We start from the raw sequence: 22,267 nt of genomic DNA, 5'->3' as shown, positions 1-22,267 counted from the left end.
TTGTTTATTCTTTTACTAGTATTATGGACAAATATTTGATAAGAAAATCACGTACCCAAGATTCATCTTCTGTGCAAGATTCATTTCTTGTGCAAACTTCATCTTCATCTTCTAAGCAAATTTGTGTTGACTTTCACTTGGAAAAGATTTCATCTTATTATCCTGAATTTATGAGTTTCTCTTATTGTTAGATTGTATAATTATTTGTTTTAAGGACCACTCTGGAAAAAATTCCTAGAGCACTGTAAATAACATCTCACTCTAAGAGTGCACAGTCAATCCGTTGTACAGAAATTGTTTTCGAAGCAAGATTATAGGCGATATTATAACCTTGTTGAGCCAATACTCCAATTATTGTCAAGTTGGCGGCATTAGTCGGAGCCATAGCCATGCAAAAGGTGTTTCGACTTGCCACGGAAAAAAAGCTCTTTACATCTAAAGCCAAGTCAACCCCATCTGCAAAGTTAAACGTAACTACTGGAAACCCAACAAGGTCACGATCAATAACCCCCTTGAAGCAAGGACTTGAATTTTCCGTTCCGACGAATTGTACAATGCCATTCATCAAGCTTAGTACTTCATCTTTAAGTGGATCAAACGCAGGTTTTGGTAGATAAGTAAGTGTTGACCCTGAATCAATAATGACTCCACGTGTGCCGTCTTTAGTCAATTCAAACACTTGAGGCGAAATATCTAGCATTTTCTCACCCACACTGATACTATCTAACCTTATATGGTAAAAGCTACCAATAATTTCAAGAGAGGTAGTACTGCCTTCTGTTTTTGCTCCTTCTCCAAAAATCAACTGATTATGAATATACTGAGGATCCCATATAGAACCAATGCAGTAAGAGAATTTAGAACCCAGTTGACTCACCAATGATGTCATCTCAGCGCCAAGACCAAGTAATCCGCTAATTTGGCCACCCAAAACACCCATGACATTAACCACGTCAGTGGCACAACCAAAAACTAATCTGGGTACCGATGTTATTCCTTCATCAGAGGTCTCAAAGGTGATCTTTTCAGAGCCCAAAAACCCAGATACAGTAGTGCCATCGCCATAATATAGTTTGAAGCCGCAATGTGGAGCTCGACAAAGAATACCGGGAACTTGATGATAGCAATTGTGAGCGTCACAAGGTACTGTACTGTATGTGGCAGACTCCGGAGGATTAAAAATTGGAAGAGCTTGGGTAAAACAGTGAGTGCAAGGCCGACATTGAGTCCACGATAGACTACTACCTGTGTCCATAACTAGGAGCTGTGGAATAGGAGGTGAACCAATGGATATATTTGCTAGAAACCCTACACGCCTATTCTCAGCAATAACACCAGAGCGCACATCATCTGTGTCTAGAGGAATCCCTTCAATCTTCTTCCATATGTAGTCAAATCGAGCATTTGAACTGTTTATGGTATGTCTAGCTCGGTCTGCTATGGTGTCCTTAGGGTTGTAGTATGGAGAGTATACCGAGTTATGGTGAATGAGTTTGGTGATCAATCGCTTAGGTTTTGCATTGGTGGGACTAGTGGTAGCTATAGATGTAGTAGCAATAGTAGTGAAGCAAGAAAGAAGAAAGAGATTGAAAAGAACAGCCATGGCTAAAATGATATTGCTGTGCTCTCATGGCGTTTAGGATTACTTAACTTTCTTCCCACCGAAAATAACTTTTTAGTAAACTATTTTTTAGTAATTTTTAGTAAACTATTTTTCTTTTATAGTAAACTATTTTCCCATAACCTATTTTTTAGTACACTATTTTCTCATAACCTCCCTTTGCCAGTAATTTTTTAGTAAACTATTTTATTTTTGTACGATTTGCTAAATAACGCTGTGCATCATGACACCCTGAATTATAGGAATGAAATGTATGGACACTATAATCGAAGGCCTTTTACTGAGTCTAAAAGTTATGAAGCGGTAAAATGAGAGGTTTTTTTAAGGAGCAAATACGTCAGATTTGTAACTTAGCATTAATTTAGGATTGATTCAAATAAATGAGTATATTTTATAATTAAATGTATTGCCACATCTCAAATGTAATGTGTTAATGACAAATTACTACTTGCCATGTGCCACAATTTGCTCAATTAACTCCAAATAGATAGAAGACTATGCAACTAGCTATCGTTGTGTATATCCACTAGTTGTAAGATCCAACTTTTACAATATAAAACTCATTTCTTTCTCCTTTGTGTATGTATTTGTTTCTCAAAAAAAAACTTTTACAATATACTAGTTGCAAACCCGCGCTATGCGTGGGTAGACATGGCAAAACGGGTCAGATCCATTTGACTTGTAACCCGATTGACCCATTTAAAAATGACTCATTTTGACCCGTGACCCGTTTTGACTTGCGACCCGATTGACCCGACCCGACTTGACCGTTTTGCCAGGTCTACCAACGTTGAGTATATGGACATTGAGGTGTAATTTTTACAAAATATTTACTTATTCTTTTTTACTTAATATATTATGCACTTCATTATAGTTTAACATTCTTTACTTGTTACCTTCATTTTCTCTTCCTACGTTAAATAGATCGAAGATTATTCCAAGATTAGTTTCTAGAAAGCTGGAACAAGAGTTGCACCAAATTTGGGTATCAAGTCAAGTGTTTAGTGGTAATTCGTAACAATATCACCAATGAGAATCTAATCACAGTTAAAGAACTCATAAACAATTGACAGATTGCATCTATTTCAAAAAAAAAAAAAAGTTTGAAAAATACGGGTCAACTCGACCTGACTCGCGTCCCGACTCAACCTGCAACCCGATTGACCCGTTTTTAATTCGTGACTCGTTTGACCCACAAACTCGATTAACCCGACCCAACCCGACCCAAACCAGACCCAACCCAACCCAACCTGCCCGTTTTTCCACGTCTATGCATGGAAATAGATAATCATTTTGTAATTATACTATAATGTATAATTTTTTTTTATCTAAAATTTGTTGAAAATAATTTTGCTTTCCCTAAAAGTTAAACAATTTCTAAAATTATTTTTCATCTTTCTATCTCTACCAATATATCGTTCTATTATTTTGGGTGTTTGATTGATATTATTCTTGCATAAAGTGGTCCATATTCTTTGAAATTATGTTATAGTATGCTATGTTTTTTTTTTTTCTTTGCAACTAAACTTTTTAAGTTTCAAATAATTATTCAAATTCTTCATTACCTTAAAGGAGAATATCATGATAATCAAAACTCATAATAAATTTATACTGAATATGTATAATTTATTCTTTAAATTTTATTATACATAATTTGTTCTTCCTAAAAATTAAAACAATTTCAAGAAGTTATTTCAATGATCACTCTATTTTTACAAATATATAATTTTATAATTTTTTATGTTTTTTATTTATTTATTGATACTATTATTCTTTTTTGAAATGCTCCATATTCTTCTAACTATTGTTACTATGCATTATATTTTCCTTTTTTTTTAGGAACAACTAAAATTTTTAAGTTTTAAAGTTATTATTCAAATTCTCATTTTCTTAAGGAGATTATTATGATAACAAACACTTATCCTATAATTACAATTGAGATTACTCAAATAATTGATAGTACTCTTAACCAAAACTTGTCTTTTTTCCATTCTTAAGTAAGTACGCCGAATTGGACCAAATGGAATGAAGTGAATAGAAATTGACCAAATTAGACCAAATGGACTGAAGTGAACAAAATGGATCAAATATGTCAAATTGGATAGATGTGGACCAAATGGACCAAATAAACTGAATTGGACTGAAAGTGACCTAAGTTGATCAAATTGGACCAAAGTGAACGAAGTAGATCAAATGGACTAAATTGGACCATAAAGGACTAAAGTAGACCAGATGGACCAAACAAGACCTATTTGATATGTTTCCTAAATTTTTTTTTTCTTTACAACTAAAGTTTTAAATTTATTATTCAAATTTAATTATGACATTCAAAATAACTAAGTATTAACTTAAAAAAAAAAAAAAAAAAAATCAAACCAAAGGTATAAGAGAGAGAAAAACTACTAGTGATGGGAAACTAAAAAATACAACACCAATAAGTATTAACTGTAAATAAAGTTTCTAAAAAAATGATACATCAACATAAAGTCAAGTTGCAAGGAAGAATATAAAATCGAGAGAGAGGGAGAGAATAATCACTTTTTCAAGAGAGAATAAAAAATTTATCGAAAATAAGATGGTTTAGAATACTATGTGGACTATGTAATATGCGAGAAGCACTATATGGGTAGCAATTGGCAAGTTTCATTTTTGTAACCCAAAAATTTATAAATATTAGTTATCGACCAAATTATAAGTATATATAGATTAAATAGGATCTAAACACATTTTTTAAGATGTATAATAAAATATTTAAAATAAGTGCTAACAAAAAGTTGCATGATATCATCATAGTTTAAGATAAATATAAGCTACAATAAAAATTAAAAAAAAAAGTTTAAAATAAAAAATATAACATAAAAATATTATAGCTAAACATATAATCTACAAATATATATATATTTTTGGTCCTCTAAGTTTCTTAAATATTATAGTATCATATGCTTCTCCTCAATTTTTTGCTCCTTTCCTACTCATTATTGTTGTTACGACTTTAAAAAAAAATGTCAATTCTCTATTGCATTTGACGTTAGACTTCCTGAAAGTTCAAAAACGTGTACAAAAACACTTTTGAATGTTTAGACCCCCAAAAACCAACTTAACCAACACAAGCAATATGTCAAACAACAAGTGTGCGGAAACTTAACATATGCTATAATATGAAATTGGTTAAACAACTATCTAAGCCATAACAAAATAAACCACAGCAGATAATGTAAAGGCAGAGATAGAGAGGAAGGAAGATGCAAACACAAAGATAACACCCGATGTGTTATCGAAGAGGAAACCGAAGACCTCGGCGAAAAACCTCTCCGCCGCCCTCCAAGCGGTAATCAATCCACTAGAAAATACAGTTGGGATACAAGGACAGTAATAGACCCTCCAAGCCTAATCTACCCAGTGCACCTAAGCCCTCCAAGCTTCTTGCTCCAACGAGGTTGCGCCGAACCTTTTTCTTTTCTAGCTTCCCGGATTCCGCTACTACACCGTAGCATCAACCAATGAAGGTTGGCTCCTTCCTAACTGCTTCCCAGAACTCCAAACGACTGTCTCACAGAGATGATAATGGTGAGAACCAGGTTTGGTATAATGCCTCTCAAGGATTTGACAATGGAGAGGAAGAGAGTGAGGGAATTTGATGAGACTCTAAGGTATAGATTGTGGGTGAAACAATCTGGTTTTTCTTTAGGGTTTCTCTCTCAAAATTCTCTCTGGAAGCTCTCTTTCAATCGTGGGTTAAAAGGGTATTTATACTGGAGTGAAGAGGAATGTGAAACGTCAGGTTTTTCCAAAACAGGGGTGGCTCGCGGCTTGACCTCGCGGCTTGACCAAGTCGCGAGTTCCAGTCGCGAGTTAACCGTATGGCCAGTTGTCTTGTTTTGTCCTGTAGTGCTCCAGCTAGCATGACTGTTCATCTTCCAGCATGCTTGGCACGTGTGCAGTTTCTGGCGGGTTGAAGCCGCGAGTCCACCCGCGAGTCCCAGCCGCGACACTCTGTTTTCTTGCACACTCTTGAGCAATCTTCACTCTATCTCACTCACTACCCTTACAACAATCCCACCTAAATACAGGGTTACTAAATGCTGAATTACAAGCAAATTTGGCACGGAATAAAGCCAATTAGATGGTTGAATAAATTCAACCTTACAATCTCCCCCTTTGGCTATTCCGTGACAAAACCCTAAGACAGACTCTAGACTTAACATGTGAGTTGGGAACAGTTGAACAAAACTCACTCACACCTAACTCTAGAAGCTGTGAAGCACTTGAATCATATGAACATAATACTCCTGAAACACAACAATACACCATGATCATTGTAAGCAGAAAATTATAAATGCATATGAAACAGGCAATATGAGATCAAGCAAAGATGGAGTTAATAAACAAACCATGGCTTGATCAACCAAGTGAACACCACAAGGTAGTGATCACAGTGCTCATTCACACTTGGAATGAACACAAGGACATACAAGTTAACAAGCACAAGGCAAGACACTTGTATGCTCAACACTCAACCAATGCATAGCACACAAGGCATATGCATCTAGGAACAATCCTACAAGGGCACAAGAGTGACAGTACAAAAACCAAAATGCAGAACATTTAGATTAAGGTACTGATTTCAACATAGCATAAAGGCTGCACTTAAGCAAGGTACATACCATAAAGCCTACAAACTATGCATAAAACATTAACCCTAGAAGCTTACAAAAGCACATGGGTACAAAGCACATTATATTGAATAAAAACTTAAACAATATAAACAGGATAAGTGCTTAAAGTTTCTCCCCTTCAAAGTGATGAGAGGCTGTGATGCACTTGGAACATATATACTTGTAACCTGAAACACTTGCACAAAACACATTAGACCTTCAAGGTAAAGCAAGTAATAAAGAACAAGTATAATATAACAAGTATAGAAATGGCTATAATGATCACATAGCAAAGCAAATGATCATCTGAACATGCATGCAATGAAGCATAATAACATAGGGATATATGCATGTCCAAAGCACAAACATGATGCAATGAGAACACCAAAGCATAACACAAAGCACCATAAAGTCAACAAGAAAACAAACAGAACAAGGTTTTCTAGTTAACACAATGTCTTCTCCCCCTTGGTATATGCATCTCCCCTATGGAATATCTCTCCCCCTACAAATGTGCATGAGAAATAGAATTTCTCCCCCTAAGGATGTGCACAAGAGTCATATAGAAATGACAAAATACTCCGAAACATACTCTAGAGTATACTCTCCCCCTTTTTGTCAGGAATAGACAAAGGGTCAAGAAGAAATGAGGGCAAGATATGAAGGTATGAACAATGCTAATGATGCATGAGGGGTGCAAGATGAATGAGAAAATGAAGCTCAAACCTAAGACAAAGCATAAGGTAAGCATGACATGCTAGGATGAAGAAATAAGGTAAAGACCAATGCATGACAAGGGTAGCAAAGGTGTGTGCAAGAGGTGGCTAAGTGCAATGCATGACCAATGCATGAAAAATGCACATGTGGGGCAAAGTGTGTTAAAATACACAACCAATGAACCAAACATGTTCCTAATGAGGAAACATGAGAAACCCCAAAGTTTGGTACTCATCGGAGTCCAAACAAGCGAGAAAATGTCTAAGAGGCATTTTATCAAACACCTAGATGCACACTATGAACAAAAATGTGAAACAATGCATGAACATCATGAAATCCACCCTTAATACATGTTCTTTCTGCCACAAGGGGCCAACATCCAATGCAAATCAACAAAAGAAACCAATCCCATGAAGAAAATTGACAGAAAATAAGTTTTCCCAACCCCAATGATAAAAATCCCAACCAAGAGTACAAAACTCTCCAAAACATAATCCAAGGATCAAAAATAATGAAAAGAATTTATAATTACCTTAGAGATGTTAATGGATTGAAAAACCATTCAAATTGGTTGGGTTTTGATGTAAAAATATTAAAAGAGGGGTTTTAGAGAGGATGGGAGAGGTTTAAAACAAGTTTCCCACGAAAAAACCTCTTTAAAAAGCTGATTCTGGGCGACTCGCGACTGGCGAGTCGCGAGCCAAGTCGCGAGTGAGCCGCGAAACCTCTCTGTCTGAGCTCGCGGCTTAGACTCGCGGCTTGCAAGCCGCCAAACCGACCAGCCAAAACTGGCAGCTTGCTGGCAGCTCACGCAAGTAGCCAAAATGAGTGGCCAAAAAATCTGACACTTGTTTTTCAAACCAGAACATGTTTAAACATTGAAAAACAAAGTAAGCACTAAACATAAACTCAAAGAGTGATAAAAATCACTTCCAAAAACATATAAAATGATCAAAAATCTTTTTGGATTGAACCATATATGATTGAGCACACACACATCACATTTAGACAAGTACAATCTAACAAATGAATAAGACATTCATTGAACATAAGACAAGTGTGTTATGTGTGTGTATCAAATGTGGAATAGTCCTTAGTCTAGAATGAAGTTTCAATGATCAATTCAATCAAGTCATACACAAATAGTACTAAGTCAAGTGGTATATCTCAATTATAGAAGTGAACATATATGACCTCCCACAAGAAAATGATTACATAAGATTGAAGCTTTTCATTTGGCTTCTTACAATTCATATCATTTGATCATTTTGAATCAATACAACTCATTTTGAGCAATACATCTCATTTTTGAGATTGATGCTTGAAATTTTTGATATTTCAATTTGATGAACAAGCCTTTGGCTTTTTGGGCATCATACATTTTCATATAAGTCGCTTTCCCTTTTTCCTAGTCGAATACTAGTATGTGCGACGGCTTTTGCAGCTCATTATCTCTTTTCATTTTGAGATTTACATTTATTGAGCTCTTTAAGCAATAAAGATAAAAGAGTGGGAAGAGATATAAGCACAAGTCTACGCATGTATCAAAACCAACATGACTATTGACAAATCATTCATGACAAGGTTGAAGATCGATTTACAACAATCACACAAAGATGTCAAGATTTTTCCCACAAAGATATAAGTGCAAAAATAACAAGCTAAGCTCGAAAATGCACAAAGCCATTTGTACAAAGGTACAAGGCCAAACTCACATGTGATATGTGCTCAAACATATACGATCAAACTTTTTGAATTTTTCACTTTTTATGTGGTTTTGGATTTTTACTCACACAAAATAGAAACATAAAAGTAAGATCAAAAACGAAACAATGCATACAAATAAATGCAAGATGCAGAAAATGCATGAAGATATGACATTTAATGCATGAAGGGTCCTACAAAGATCGAAAGAATTAGATCAAGGACCAAAAGAGCAAAAGCTCAACCATAGGAACCCTTCCTCATCCAAACGGAACGATTGTTTGGAATGAGTGTCTCAAGAGAAGCGAGACGAGGATTGGAAGAATGAGAACCGGAGATGCACATAGTCAAGGAGTTAAGAGCATTAAACATTTTCTTTAACAACATGCTATTTTCACTCAAATCCAGTTTACTCTTTTTAGCACAACTTCCAAAAAGCTCAAGTTTCTCTTTTCTTTTGATTCTCTTAAGAGCTTGAAACTTAGAGCAATGAGGTCTTAGATGACCAAAGGCACCACAATGGTGACAAACAATGTGTTTAGGTTCACTAGGCTTTTTGGGAATGGATCTAGCAACATGGTTTTGTTCCCTCTTCAACTTATGACATTGAGGTCTTATATGACCAATCACACCACAATGGTGGCAAGTTGGAACAAACTTAGATCCATCCAAAGCCTTAGGTTGAGACCTAAACGAAGGTTTTGACTTAACAGCCTTTCTCTCCACCTTTTGATTTCTTTTATGTGGAGGAATGTACACCGATTTGTCCTTTAAGGTAGAACACACACTAGGCACAAAATCGGGTACCACAACATGATTGCAACAAATATTATCATCCGTTTAATCAATGGGTTCAGCAATCAAACACTTGGCATGCATCTTAAGAGATTCATTTTCACATTTAAGATCATCAACAAGTTTGTTAGACAAAACAAGTTTAGCATCCAAGTCCATATTCAAACATTCAAACTCTTTCAGCTTTTCAAGAGAAATTTCAGCAAGTTTTTTATATTTCTCAACCAATTTGTTGGATTCATTGAGCTTAGCAATCAAATCATCATTTTCACAAAATAACTTGCTCAAATTCTTTTGAAACTTCTTAGCATTTTTCTTCAAGAGTTTGTCAACAACACCCATAGATTCAAATAACATGTCATCACACTTATGAGGATTAACACTCATAGAGGCATTTTCACAAACATGTGGCATGTTACATTCATCACCAACCAAATCATGCAAAGAGTCATACAAAGCACAATCCATGGCAAATAAACACAAGGGGTCAAGGATCACACTTAGGTATTTAAACCACAACAAGTGTACCCGCTCTGATACCAAATGAAAGTTCAAAAACGTGTACAAAAACACTTTTGAACGTTTAGACCCCCAAAAACCAACTTAACCAACACAAGCAATATGTCAAACAACAAGTGTGCGGAAACTTAACATATGCTATAATATGAAATTGGTTAAACAACTATCTAAGCCATAACAAAATAAACCACAGCAGATAATGTAAAGGCAGAGATAGAGAGGAAGGAAGATGCAAACACAAAGATAACACCCGATGTGTTATCGAAGAGGAAACCGAAGACCTCGGCGAAAAACCTCTCCGCCGCCCTCCAAGCGGTAATCAATCCACTAGAAAATACAGTTGGGATACAAGGACAGCAATAGACCCTCCAAGCCTAATCTACCCAGTGCACCTAAGCCCTCCAAGCTTCTTGCTCCAACGAGGTTGCGCCGAACCTTTTTCTTTTCTAGCTTCCCGGATTCCGCTACTACACCGTAGCATCAACCAATGAAGGTTGGCTCCTTCCTAACTGCTTCCCAGAACTCCAAACGACTGTCTCACAGAGATGATAATGGTGAGAACCAGGTTTGGTATAATGCCTCTCAAGGATTTGACAATGGAGAGGAAGAGAGTGAGGGAATTTGATGAGACTCTAAGGTATAGATTGTGGGTGAAACAATCTGGTTTTTCTTTAGGGTTTCTCTCTCAAAATTCTCTCTGGAAGCTCTCTTTCAATCGTGGGTTAAAAGGGTATTTATACTGGAGTGAAGAGGAATGTGAAACGTCAGGTTTTTCCAAAATAGGGGTGGCTTGCGGCTTGACCTCGCGGCTTGACCAAGTCGCGAGTTCCAGTCGCGAGTTAACCGTATGGCCAGTTGTCCTGTTTTGTCCTGTAGTGCTCCAGCTAGCATGACTGTTCATCTTCCAGCATGCTTGGCATGTGTGCAGTTTTTGGCGGGTTGAAGCCGCGAGTCCACCCGCGAGTCCCAGCCGCGACACTCTGTTTTCTTGCACACTCTTGAGCAATCTTCACTCTATCTCACTCACTACCCTTACAACAATCCCACCTAAATACAGGGTTACTAAATGCTGAATTACAAGCAAATTTGGCACGGAATAAAGCCAATTAGATGGTTGAATAAATTCAACCTTACACTTCCTATATGTGATCACCATTAATTGATCAAGCGAGGGACGGAACCATGATTACATCTTTGGTGAACCAAAGTCTGAACAAATAAATATTCAATTCTCTATGGCATTTGAAGTTAGACTTCCTATATGTGATCACCATTAATTGATCAAGCGACGGACGGAACCATGATTACATCTTTGGTGAACCAAATTCTGAACAAATAAATATTCATTTTTAAATTAATAAATGAAAAATAAAACTTGCATCCTTTAGTGTTATCAAAATATAAATAAAAGAATAGATTCAATAATAGTTTGTTTACTATTACATTTCAAATTATTTAGTTATTATGATGTAATTCACCGTTATTTTAATTTTAAAAATCATTTATGATTTTTTTTTACTAAATTTTGTAGTATAAAACCGCTGCTATCTTGAATTCTTTTATATATAAAAAAAAATTATTATGATATTGTTTCTTTTTACAACCACATTCCAAGCCCCAATATATTTTTTTGTTAAAAAAAAAAGGTGTTGAGAATAAAAACAAAAATGATAAATTGACGATTATGACTTGGGACGGAGGCAGAGGGGGGGCGGGGGGCGAGTGGGGAGAACCTGACCCCTATGACTCTAATTTTTGAAACCATTTATATATACTTCTTATTAGTGTAGTTTTTATGCCCCTCCTAACATTAGAATGGTAAAAGTATAAAACAAAAAAAAAACAAAATTTCCTATTTCTACCATACACAAACTGTATCATGATATGAAAAAAAAAAAAACACTTCTCCCACTTAAGTAAGTCTAAAAACACAACAAAATTTCACAATATTTACACAACACTCATGCTTTTAGTTGGAATGGATCTTAGAATAATTTATTTCATTTTATTTTTGACCTATAATGTACTAATATCTCAGTTTATTATAAAAATATTGTGAGATTTTATAATGTTACTAAAAGAACTACTCCCACTTTTATCAATTAGCCTGACATCGAAATAAATGGCCACCACCTATCACCTTTTATTTTTAAGTTAAAAGCAAGATTTAGGTATAGTACTTAAGTGCTGCTCCTTAGATTCCCCTCTTAATATTCTGCTATATGGATTTTTTTTTTTCATGAGATGGAATTGTATTTTTAGTTAAGTAGTCACATGGCTGAATCTTAAGAGGGGAATTTAAGGAACAACATTTAAGGTACTGTACTTAACTTTTGTCTTGAAGTTAAAGCTTATGTACACTTTGACCATCATTCAAGGGATTTTTTTTTTTTTTTTTTTTTTTTTTTTTTTTTTTTTTTTTTCACTTATCCAAATTCCTTCCTTTCATTTTAGGTACCACCCGTGAAACTCAAATTTTACACATAATAATAATGTCTTGTATGGTACTAAACCAATAAAGTATCCATTATCTTTTTCACCTTCATCTCTTAATTTTTTCATGAGATGGAATTGTATTTTTAGTTAAGTAGTCACATGGCTGAATCTTAAGAGGGGAATTTAAGGAACAGCATTTAAGGTACTGTACTTAACTTTTGTCTTGAAGTTAAAGCTTATGTACACTTTGACCATCATTCAAGGTTTTTTTTTTTTTTTTTTTTTTTTTTTTTTTTTTTTTTTTTTTTTTTTCACTTATCCAAATTCCTTCCTTTCATTTTAGGTACCACTCGTGGAACTCAAATTTTACACATAATAATAATGTCTTGTATGGTACTAAACCAATAAAGTATCCATTATCTTTTTCACCTTCATCTCTTAATTTTTTTAATAGTCTCAAAATTTGAGTTTTTACTATAAATCTAAATTTTGAATTATTGGAAGTATAAAGAAAGAAAGAAAGTTGAAAATTTATTTTCTCAAATTATTATAAGGAATCAAATTAGATGTCTAAAATTTGTGTATATAGATTAATCCCTTACTTTAATTGTTAGTAACTGTGAATTGGTTGTTTTACAATTATTTAATTATTTTACAGTTGTTTAAATTTTAATATATTTTTATGACAATTAGTGTTGTTTATAATTTAATTAGTAATATCGATTAATATTTTTAAGATTTTTTTTTATAATTATTGTCTTTTAATCTTGCCCCTTCTAAACTGAAATTTAGGCTCCACCACTGAGTATGATAATGAAAAAAAAAAATGACTCTAAGGAAATGCAAAAACAAAACTATCACACCACCAACCCAACAACAAAGATTTTATTGTTAAAACGTTTTCACCTTATAAGCACACAAGACCTTTCTAAAGTGCAATAACTAATTGTTGGGTTTAAATTGGACCCAGCTGAATTAATTAATTACCCAATGTTAGGGTTATATTTTCTATGTATTAGCTTATCCTTTAACAGAACAAACTTTGTTTGTATTTTGGAAGATTTAAGTTGGGTTTAATGCACCAACAAGTGTGTGAAGTTTACTTTACAAGTGGTATCATTAAAAACATGAAGATTGATCCAAGAAACAAGTGAAGAAAAGTTGTATCATTAAAACTTGACACTAGCATCTATCGAGGTTTAATGAGAGAGCTCAACACAAGTTTGATCTATTAAGACTTATGAATTCAGAATTGTTAGATCTGAATTTCGGTCCATGATGACTTGAATGATTAGGGTTTCTCTCTCTACAACCCTAGTCATATAAAATGCTTATTTTAAAAGTCATCAAGTACTAAAATAGAAACCCTGTGAGAAGCTACTGCTTTTGTGCATCTTAGGTTTGTAACCAAGTGCTTCCTAATCTATAACTTCTTTGAAGTGAAGAAATTTGCAACCAATTACAATCAATCAAGTTGTTGGAGTTAGTTACATACCGGGATCCATGTAAAAGAGTTAATTACAGATTGGAGATTTGTACAAAGCGAAGAAGTCTACTACAAGATTAAGTCCAATTGGGTATTGGAGTGAAGATTCAACTAGAGGTTGATATTTTGGGATAGGCCAGGGTAGTGACAAGATTCCTCATACTTGTAAATTAATGCTTGATTATTGATTAGTAGATTCTTGGGAGTGGTGACTTGAAATTCATCCGATGGGATTTTTGCCTTGCGAGAGGTTTTTCTCATTCATCAACAAATCACCGTGTCATTTAACTTCTGTTGCATATTAGTTTATTTGGTGATTTGTCAGTGACTCTATGATTTGCAGGTAATTTGATCTAATTAATCAACTTAAGTAATTGAATTAATTAATTAAGGTCAATTTATAATCCAACAAAAGGTATTTGATGGAAACCCAACAAGGTCATGATCAATAACTCCATGGAAGAAAGGAATTTGTTAGGACATATGTGAGATTGTTAGAGACATATGTTATGTAAATTGGCTAATCCTTTGACAAAACATACTTTACTTGTAATTGAGTGGATCTACGATGGGTTTAGTACTTCAAAGAACAAGAGTTTAAGTTTAGTATTGAAACCATGCAAATCTGTCTAATAAACAAATGAAGAAGTGTTATTCATTAAAGCTTGATAGATAGCTTGACAGGATAATTTCTATCAAGGTTTAATGATGAAGCTCGACAGTAGTTCGATAGAAGCTATATCTGTCGAGAATTATGAAATTAGAATTTCTGGATCTAATTTCACGCATAATTTTGTGTATTTGTGTAGGATTTCTTTTCTCACAACCCTAAACATATATAAGGATTATTTTAAGGGTTGTCTTAAGCAATGCAAGGTGATGCAACTTGATATTTTTCCGTAGCGCCTAGCGTTGAGCTATTTTTCCGCAAGACCTCCCCTACAGTATCGTCACCGCAGTAGAGTTTAATCACCAAGTTCGGGATAAATTGGTGTGGTTCCTCTACGCCTAGGACACCAGAATATCAAACCATGAACAAATAAAGGCATGATAGAAAAGCATATTGGATAGTGATTGTGAGGCCCTAATTCTTGATTGAAGGGGACACCAAAGGCCTCTGCCCCCCCCCCCCCCCCTCTCTATCTATCCAAGGGATCGAAAGGCGGAGGCGTTTGGTTTTTTCATGTTGTCAAAGAGTTGAACAATGGTTTTTCATGTTGTCAAAGAGTTGAACAATGAAAATGGATGGCGAGTGCCTAATCGAATTGATCGGGTCATGTATGAACAAGGTTCAAGTCTACCGGTCTGTTAGGATGCCTCAATTGCATACATCACTGCACTTCCACTTGACACCTATGGTAATGATAAATGGCTCATCTCGCCATAACCTTCTCTTGAATTCTCAAAACTTCTGTTGCTCCATCCCCGTAGGGGTAAAGAATCCATCGCTGTCTCGGCTGTGCTATCGAAGGCTCTAGGGAAGTCAGAATAGGAGAGCACTCATCTTGGGGTGGGCTTACTACTTAGATGCTTTCAATAGTTATCCGCTTCGCACTTGGCTACCCAGCGTTTATTGTGGGCATGATAACTGGTACACCAGATGTGCGTCCTTCCCGGTGCTCTCGTACTAAGGAAAGGTCCTCTCAATGCTCTAACTCCCACAACAGATATGGACTGAACTATCCCACAATGTTCTAAACCCAGCTTACTTACCGCTTTAATGGGCGAACAGCCCAACCCTTGGAACATACTACAGCCCCAGGTGGCGAAAAGCCGGCATCGATGTGCTAAACCTTCCCGTCGATGTGAACTCTTGAGGAAGATCAGCCTGTTATCCCTAGAGTAACTTTTATCCATTGAGTGACTGCCCTTCCACTCGGTACCGTCAGATCACTGAGGCCGACTTTCATCCCTGCTCGACAGGTGGATCTTATAGTCAAGCTCCCTTCTGCCTTTGCACTTGAGGGCCAATCTCTATCTAGCTCGAGAAAACCTTTGCACGCCTCCGTTACCTTTTAGGAGGCCTACGCCCCATAGAATCTGTCTTCTTGAGACTATCCCTTGGCCCATAGGTCCTAACATAAGGTTAGAATTCTATCTCTTCCAGAGTGGTATCTCACTGACGGCTCAGCCCCCCCCCCTCCCCCCGCGGAAGGGGGCCTTCTTCACCCTCCACCTAAGCTGCGCAAGAAAGGCCTAAAACTAATCCCAGGGAACAGTGAAGCTTCATAGGATCTTTCTATCCAGGTGCAGGTAGTCTGTATCTTCATAGACATGTCTATTTCACCGAGTCTCTCTTTGAGACAGTGCCCAGATCGTTACGCCTTTCATGCGGGTCGGAACTTACTCGACAAGGAATTTTGTTACCTTAGGACCGTTATAGTTACGATTGTCGTTCACTGGGGCTTCGGTCACCGGCTCCCCTGTCATCAGGTTACCAACTTCCTTGACCTTTCGGCACTGGGCAGGCGTCAGCCCTTATACATGGTCTTACGATTTTGTGGAGACCTGTGTTTTTGGTAAACAGTTGCCCAGGCCTGATCACTGCAATCCCCTTTGTAAGGAGGCACCCCTTCTCCCGAAGTTATAGGGCTATTTTGTCGAGTTCTTTAGAGAGAGTTATCTCACGCCACTAGGTATTCTCTACCTACCCACCTGTGTCGATTTCGGGTACAGGTACCCTTTTGTTGAAGGTCGTTCGAGCTTTTCCGGGGAGTATGGCATGGGTTACTTCAGCACCGTAGCACCTGGTACTCAAATAGAATTTGCCCTAGTTCATCATATTCTCTTTAGAAGCTAGTACGTCTTTGCACCAAGGGTTTTGTGATCAAGGAGCTTCCTGATCTTCATTGTTTGATGAATTGAAGAACTTTGCAACTAACATCTTTCTCAAGTTGGTGTGTTAGTCACTTAGTAGGACCCATGCATCATTGGTTAGTCACGTACTGGGATTCGTGCATTGAAAGGAGAGATTGCCGCTATATCACAAGTCCAATTGGGTATTGGGGTAATGGTTCAACTGTAGGTTGGTGTTAGGTACTGGGATTCCTTTTACTTGTAACCACTTGTTTTGATAATAGTGGATTCTCAGGCTTAAATTCACCGAGTGAGGTTTTGCTTCAGTGATTTTTCCCATTTGTAAACAAATCACCTGTGTCAAATTTATTTTTCGCTGCATTTAACTTAGTTGATGATTTGTTTATGATACCACACTTATTGCATGTAAATTGAATCTAATTAATTCACTTGGCTAATTAATTGATTAATTTACCAAAGAGGTCAATACATTTTTGGCCTATCAAAATTGAATTGCCCCATCCTAGCATGAGTTGTACCAAGCCATTCATCAATCTTTGTACTTCATTGTTAAGTTTGTCGAACACAGGTCTTGGTAGATAAGTAATTGTGCGTTTGGATCCATGTTTGTGCGTCTACGTTTTCTTATTTGCATGTTTTCCTCTTCTTCTTTTTTTTCTTTTTTCCTAGCCGCAGTTGTTGACCATTCTGGATCCAACAGTGCGCATCAGTGGCACTGTTCATGCACTGTTTGTGCACTATTCATCAAAAAAAATATTAAAAATAGATCTCACAGTACTATTCGCACTTTTAAAAATTATTTTGCTACAGTGTTTTCAGTTTTCAGTTTTTAGTTTCAATAAAAATAAGTTATATCCAAACGGACCCTAAATGTTGCCCTTAAATCAATAATGACTCCACCTAAGCCCTCTTCAGTCACTTTAAACACTTAAGGCAAAATATCTCGTTTTTTCTCACCCACGCTGATGCTATCTAAGGTTACATAGTAAAAGCCACCATAATTATCAATTGGAGTAGAAGACCCTTCTATTTTTGCTCTTCCAAAAAATCAACTGATTATGAATATATTGATCGAGAATCCCTTATAAAGTAGTATGAAAATTTGAAACCCAGTTTATTCACCAAAGATATTTTTTGAGCACCAAGACCAAGTATTCCACTACATTGGCCACCGAAACCAGCCACGCTATTTGCACAACCAAAAACTAAATTGGGTACTGATGTTATTATTCCTTCATCAAAAGTCACTTTTCAATGCCCAAAATCCCAGATGCAGAGGTGCCATCGCTGTATCCTTCTTTGAAGGCGCAACATGAACCTTGAAAATTGTTACCAGGAGCTCGATAGCAATTGGACAAATCACAAGTTACTGAACTATATGTGGAAGGCTGTGGAGGATTAAAAATTGGAAAATTTGGGGTAAAACAGTGAGTGCAAGGCTGACACTGAATCCACAATAGGCCGCTGCCTGTCCATAACTAGGAGCTGTGGAGCAGGAGGAACCAATGGATATATTTGCCATAAACCCTTCACGCTTAGTCTCTGCAATAATACCAGCGCGCACATCATTTGTGTCTAGAGAAACCCCTTGAATCTTCTTCCATATATAGTCAAAACAGGCATTTGAACTATCTATGGCATGTCTAGCTTGGTCTGCTATGATGTTCTTAGGGTTGTAGCATGGAGAGTAAACCTAATTATGGTGAATGGGTTTGGTGTCCAACCACTTAGGTTTTGTGATGGTGGTACTAATATAATGGTGGCTAAGAACATTGGTGACTCTAGGAATTTTTTCTAGTGTGTTCCTTAACAAGCATAAATGACACAATCTAATAAAAAGAAAATTTTATATATTGACAACAACAACAATAAAAAAACACGCAAATACATAAAATTTACAATTGCCTTCTACGAGTTTTCATATTTTGAAATCATTGCATGATAGTCTCATTATCAATGTTACAAGCTACATCTTTTTCAATATACGCAACCAAACAATCATTCATCCACTGATCTCCCATTCGATTGCGCAATTCATTCTTTATATATTTCATTGCTGAAAAGCTTCATTCAACTGTTGCAGTAGTGACAGGAAGTGTCAAAGTTAACCTCACAAGCAAATAGACTAATGGATAAGTCTCATACTTCCTTGTGTTCACTAACTTTTCAGCAAGTTCACTAACTCCTTGAAGCTCTAAAAACAAGTCATTGCTGCGTATATTAAAAATGTAATTTTGTAGTTGAGAGTCAAGTGCCAAGATATTTGTCCCAAGAAAATTAGATAGATAGAACTTTGCTAGATGAATCAACTTTTCCTTATCAAAAGCCACAAATGAATTACTTGGATTCAAGCAAGCCATACAAAGTAGCAAATTGGTATTCGCCTCTGAAAAATGGTTGTTAAGCTCTTGAAGTTGAATATCTATGACTGTGTAGAATAGCTCAACACAATAATGATGTAAATTTGTATTTTGTTGGGTGTTGCATCGTGGCCTCCCACTAACTATAAATATTTCATCTATGTTCAAGATAGGAATATAATGTGTGGTACAAAATGAAGACACTTCAGTCAATAAAGATATTCATTCATCATCTCTCATCACTTGCAATCGTTGCTTAGACACTTTAACAAGATCCATAGCATTTACTATATCTTGATTTTTTTTTTTTTTTTTTTTTTTTTTGGCAATGCTATTAACAACTCATTTGTGATCCCTAAAATGTTTTTCATCAAGTGTAGAGTAAAGACAAATTCAAAAGATAGAATTGACCTCATAATAAATCGAGCTTCAACTTTTTGGTCGGAGAGGTCATCTTCTTCAATAATCTCAAGTACATCAACAATAGCAGAGAACATCAAAATCAAGTTAAGGATAGTCCCATAATATGATCCCTAACGTGTATCATCAGGACGTTTAAGATTTGTTGCATGATTAAAATCTTGCCTCCTTCTACATACATCATTCTCTAAATCTTCTTTAATTTTGGCAAATTGTGCATCTCGAAGAGCATCTCATCTCTTACAAGAGCCTCCAACAACAGTTACTAAATTACTAACCACATAAAAAATTTCAACAATGTTAATGTGATTTTTAGCAACGGCAACAAGTGTCAATTGAAGTTGATGAGCAAAACAATAGACATAAAATGCTAACTTATTCTCTTTCAAAATTAAAGTTTTGAGATCATTGATATCACTTTGCATATTACTAGTCCCATCATAACCTTGCCCACGTAGGTTTGACAAACTTAAATTATGTTCACAAAGTAAACATTCAATAGCATATTTGAGTGACAAAATGGTGGTACTTGCTACATGTACAATACCAAGGAACCACTCTATAATAATTCATTTTTTGTTCACATAATGAAGAACGAGGGCCATTTGTTCTTTCACTGAGATATCACATGACTCATCAACCAATAATGAAAAGAACTCATTGTCAAGATCCTTGATGATGGCTTTGGATGTTTCACGTGCAATTGCATTCACAATGTCTTTTTGAATATCCGAGTGGGTAAGCTTGTAATTTTTTGGAGCTTTTTGTAACACTTCATTGATAGATTCATTGTGATTCCCCAAAAATTGTAGAAGCTCAAGGAATTTTCCTTTATCACTTGAATCTTGAGATTCATCGTGACCATGAAAAGCTAATCCCCAGCATAAAAGGAATCTTATGCAATCAACTATTGCATTTAATTGAACCCGATATTCAATTTTATCTTAATTTGATTGCTTAACCAAAACATTTTGAATGTGTTGCTTGTCCTTCAGTAGATCTTCACTCTTCTTGACAGCTTGGTTATGAGCACTATTAACTCCTCCAACATGGGAATTTAACTTCACACGTTGATTCCAAAGTTTGAATCCCTTCGTTACAAAAGTCTCACCTCCTCCTTGCGTACCAACATCTTGCCCAAATAGGTAGCAATAAAAACAAAATACTGCATCCTTGTCTATACTATATTCCAACCACTTTCTATTTATATACCATTCGAATCTAAATCGATGGGGTTTTCCAGAAAAATCTGTTAAAGGGTAATCTTGGAGAACAGGTTTACAAGGGCCTTTTTGTAAATAATATCTTCTTATTTCATCATAATTATTAGGATGATAAGATGATATCTTTTTTCGTAGTCCAGGATCTAAAGGAAGATTTTCTAAGTTAAAGTCAACACGATTTCGCTTAGAAGATGAAGATGAATCTTGCACAGGAGATGAATCTTGGGTACGTGGTTTTCTTATCAAATATTTTTTTCATAATTCTAGCAAAAGAATAAATAATAAATTATAAATTTATTTGAAATATTAATAAAATTATTAATTAATTATTGTTATTTAGTTGTTTCATTAATTTGTTTGTCTTTTATAAACTATAATTTGTTATATTATTGTTACATTAATTATAAAATTATTAATTATTATTTAGCCTAACATAATTTAATTTGTTTGTCTTTTATAATGTATTGGTTTATTATACTGCTTTAATTATTGCTGTTTAGCCTAACAATAAACTATATTGCTTTAATTTGTTTGTCATTAATTATACTGTTTTAATTTGTTATATTGTTTAGCCCCATGTCCTGTGCACATTACACTAAAAGAGCCACTGATGTGCACATTATTTACACATCTCATGTGTAGCCCAATAATTAAAGTAGTGTGCAACTCGACCCCATGTGCCCATGTGCCCATCCCACCCCACCCCATTCAACAGACAAGCACTCCTAATGCCTGATGAGTGATGCCCCTGCCAATCAGAAAATTTCACAATCACACATTACACTAGTCTAAAAGATAATTAATATCTCACCAACACCAACACACTACACACACCAACCCAAACGGTTAAGATAAACTGATAAAGCCAAATTCAAAAAGTTATAAACAGACAAAATATTAATAAAGGTAAAGTTCGGCCAATCAGAGACTCACAGCTCAAAAGAGAGAGTTAGGCTTATTAAAGAATTAAGAGAGAGAGAGAGAGTGCGAGACAGAGAGAGAAACAAAGAGAAAAAGAGAGAGAAGTTAGCTTAGTAAAATGAAATACCTTGAGGGAGGCAACATCGGAGTAGCCGAGCAAGGAGGCCTGAAGGTTGAGGCCACTGAGGTAGTGACAAGGCAACAAGTGATCTCCGATGAGGGTGAGCAACAAGCGATAATGTCGATGATCTGGAATGGACCGATACGACGATTTGGACTGGACCAATCCGATCTCCATCTGTTCGTGGCTTGAGGCTCAAGCGACGTTGCTCTTACTCTGAGGGACTGAGGCGTTGCTATCTTTAGATTTGCTTTAGGAAATTTCTTCTTTTTTTATTTTTTGGATAAAGTTTGATTTCTGATTTAGAAGTGATTTGCTCTATATTGGGTTTTTTTTTTTTGGAGAATCTGTGGGTACCTCTGTAATCTATTGGACTTACTGTGGGCTTGGCTCTGTTATAATTTTTTTTTTAAGACTTTAGTTCAAATTGTTTTTTGGGCTTTTTTTTTTTTTTTTTTTTTTTTTTTTTGCT

The 22,267-nt window shown here is 35.7% G+C and overlaps 2 protein-coding genes across 2 annotated transcripts; both read right to left on the bottom strand.

Annotated features, from left to right (window-relative positions):
* Positions 1–256: 256 nt before the first annotated feature.
* On the bottom strand, positions 257–1,603 carry LOC126701111 (aspartic proteinase CDR1-like). The gene has a single exon (XM_050399246.1). It carries the CDS (start codon positions 1,601–1,603, stop codon positions 257–259), a length of 1,347 nt encoding a protein of 448 aa, XP_050255203.1.
* A 17,213-nt stretch (positions 1,604–18,816) lies between these two features.
* Positions 18,817–21,972, bottom strand: LOC126701110 (uncharacterized). Its single transcript, XM_050399245.1, has 5 exons — positions 21,802–21,972; positions 21,592–21,609; positions 21,381–21,501; positions 20,159–20,401; positions 18,817–19,178 (listed from the first exon to the last, which is right to left on the bottom strand). Exons 1-5 carry the CDS (start codon positions 21,970–21,972, stop codon positions 18,817–18,819), a joined length of 915 nt encoding a protein of 304 aa, XP_050255202.1.
* Positions 21,973–22,267: the final 295 nt, after the last annotated feature.

Source organism: Quercus robur, chromosome 9 (assembly GCF_932294415.1).
Source record: "Quercus robur chromosome 9, dhQueRobu3.1, whole genome shotgun sequence".
Classification (NCBI taxonomy): Eukaryota; Viridiplantae; Streptophyta; class Magnoliopsida; order Fagales; family Fagaceae; genus Quercus; species Quercus robur.
Note: the sequence above shows the minus strand (reverse complement) of the source record. Positions and strands in the feature narration are given on the sequence as shown.

Coding starts and splice junctions, on each gene's coding strand:
- LOC126701111 (XM_050399246.1), bottom strand. CDS start 1,603: ATGGCTGTTCTTTTCAATCTCTTTCTTCTTTCTTGCTTCACTACTATT.
- LOC126701110 (XM_050399245.1), bottom strand. CDS start 21,972: ATGGAGATCGGATTGGTCCAGTCCAAATCGTCGTATCGGTCCATTCCA. Junction 20,402..21,380: donor TTGGGCTACACATGAGATGT/GTAAATAATGTG, acceptor GCTGGGGATTAG/CTTTTCATGGTCACGATGAA. Junction 19,179..20,158: donor ATTATTGGTTGATGAGTCAT/GTGATATCTCAG, acceptor TATTCTACACAG/TCATAGATATTCAACTTCAA.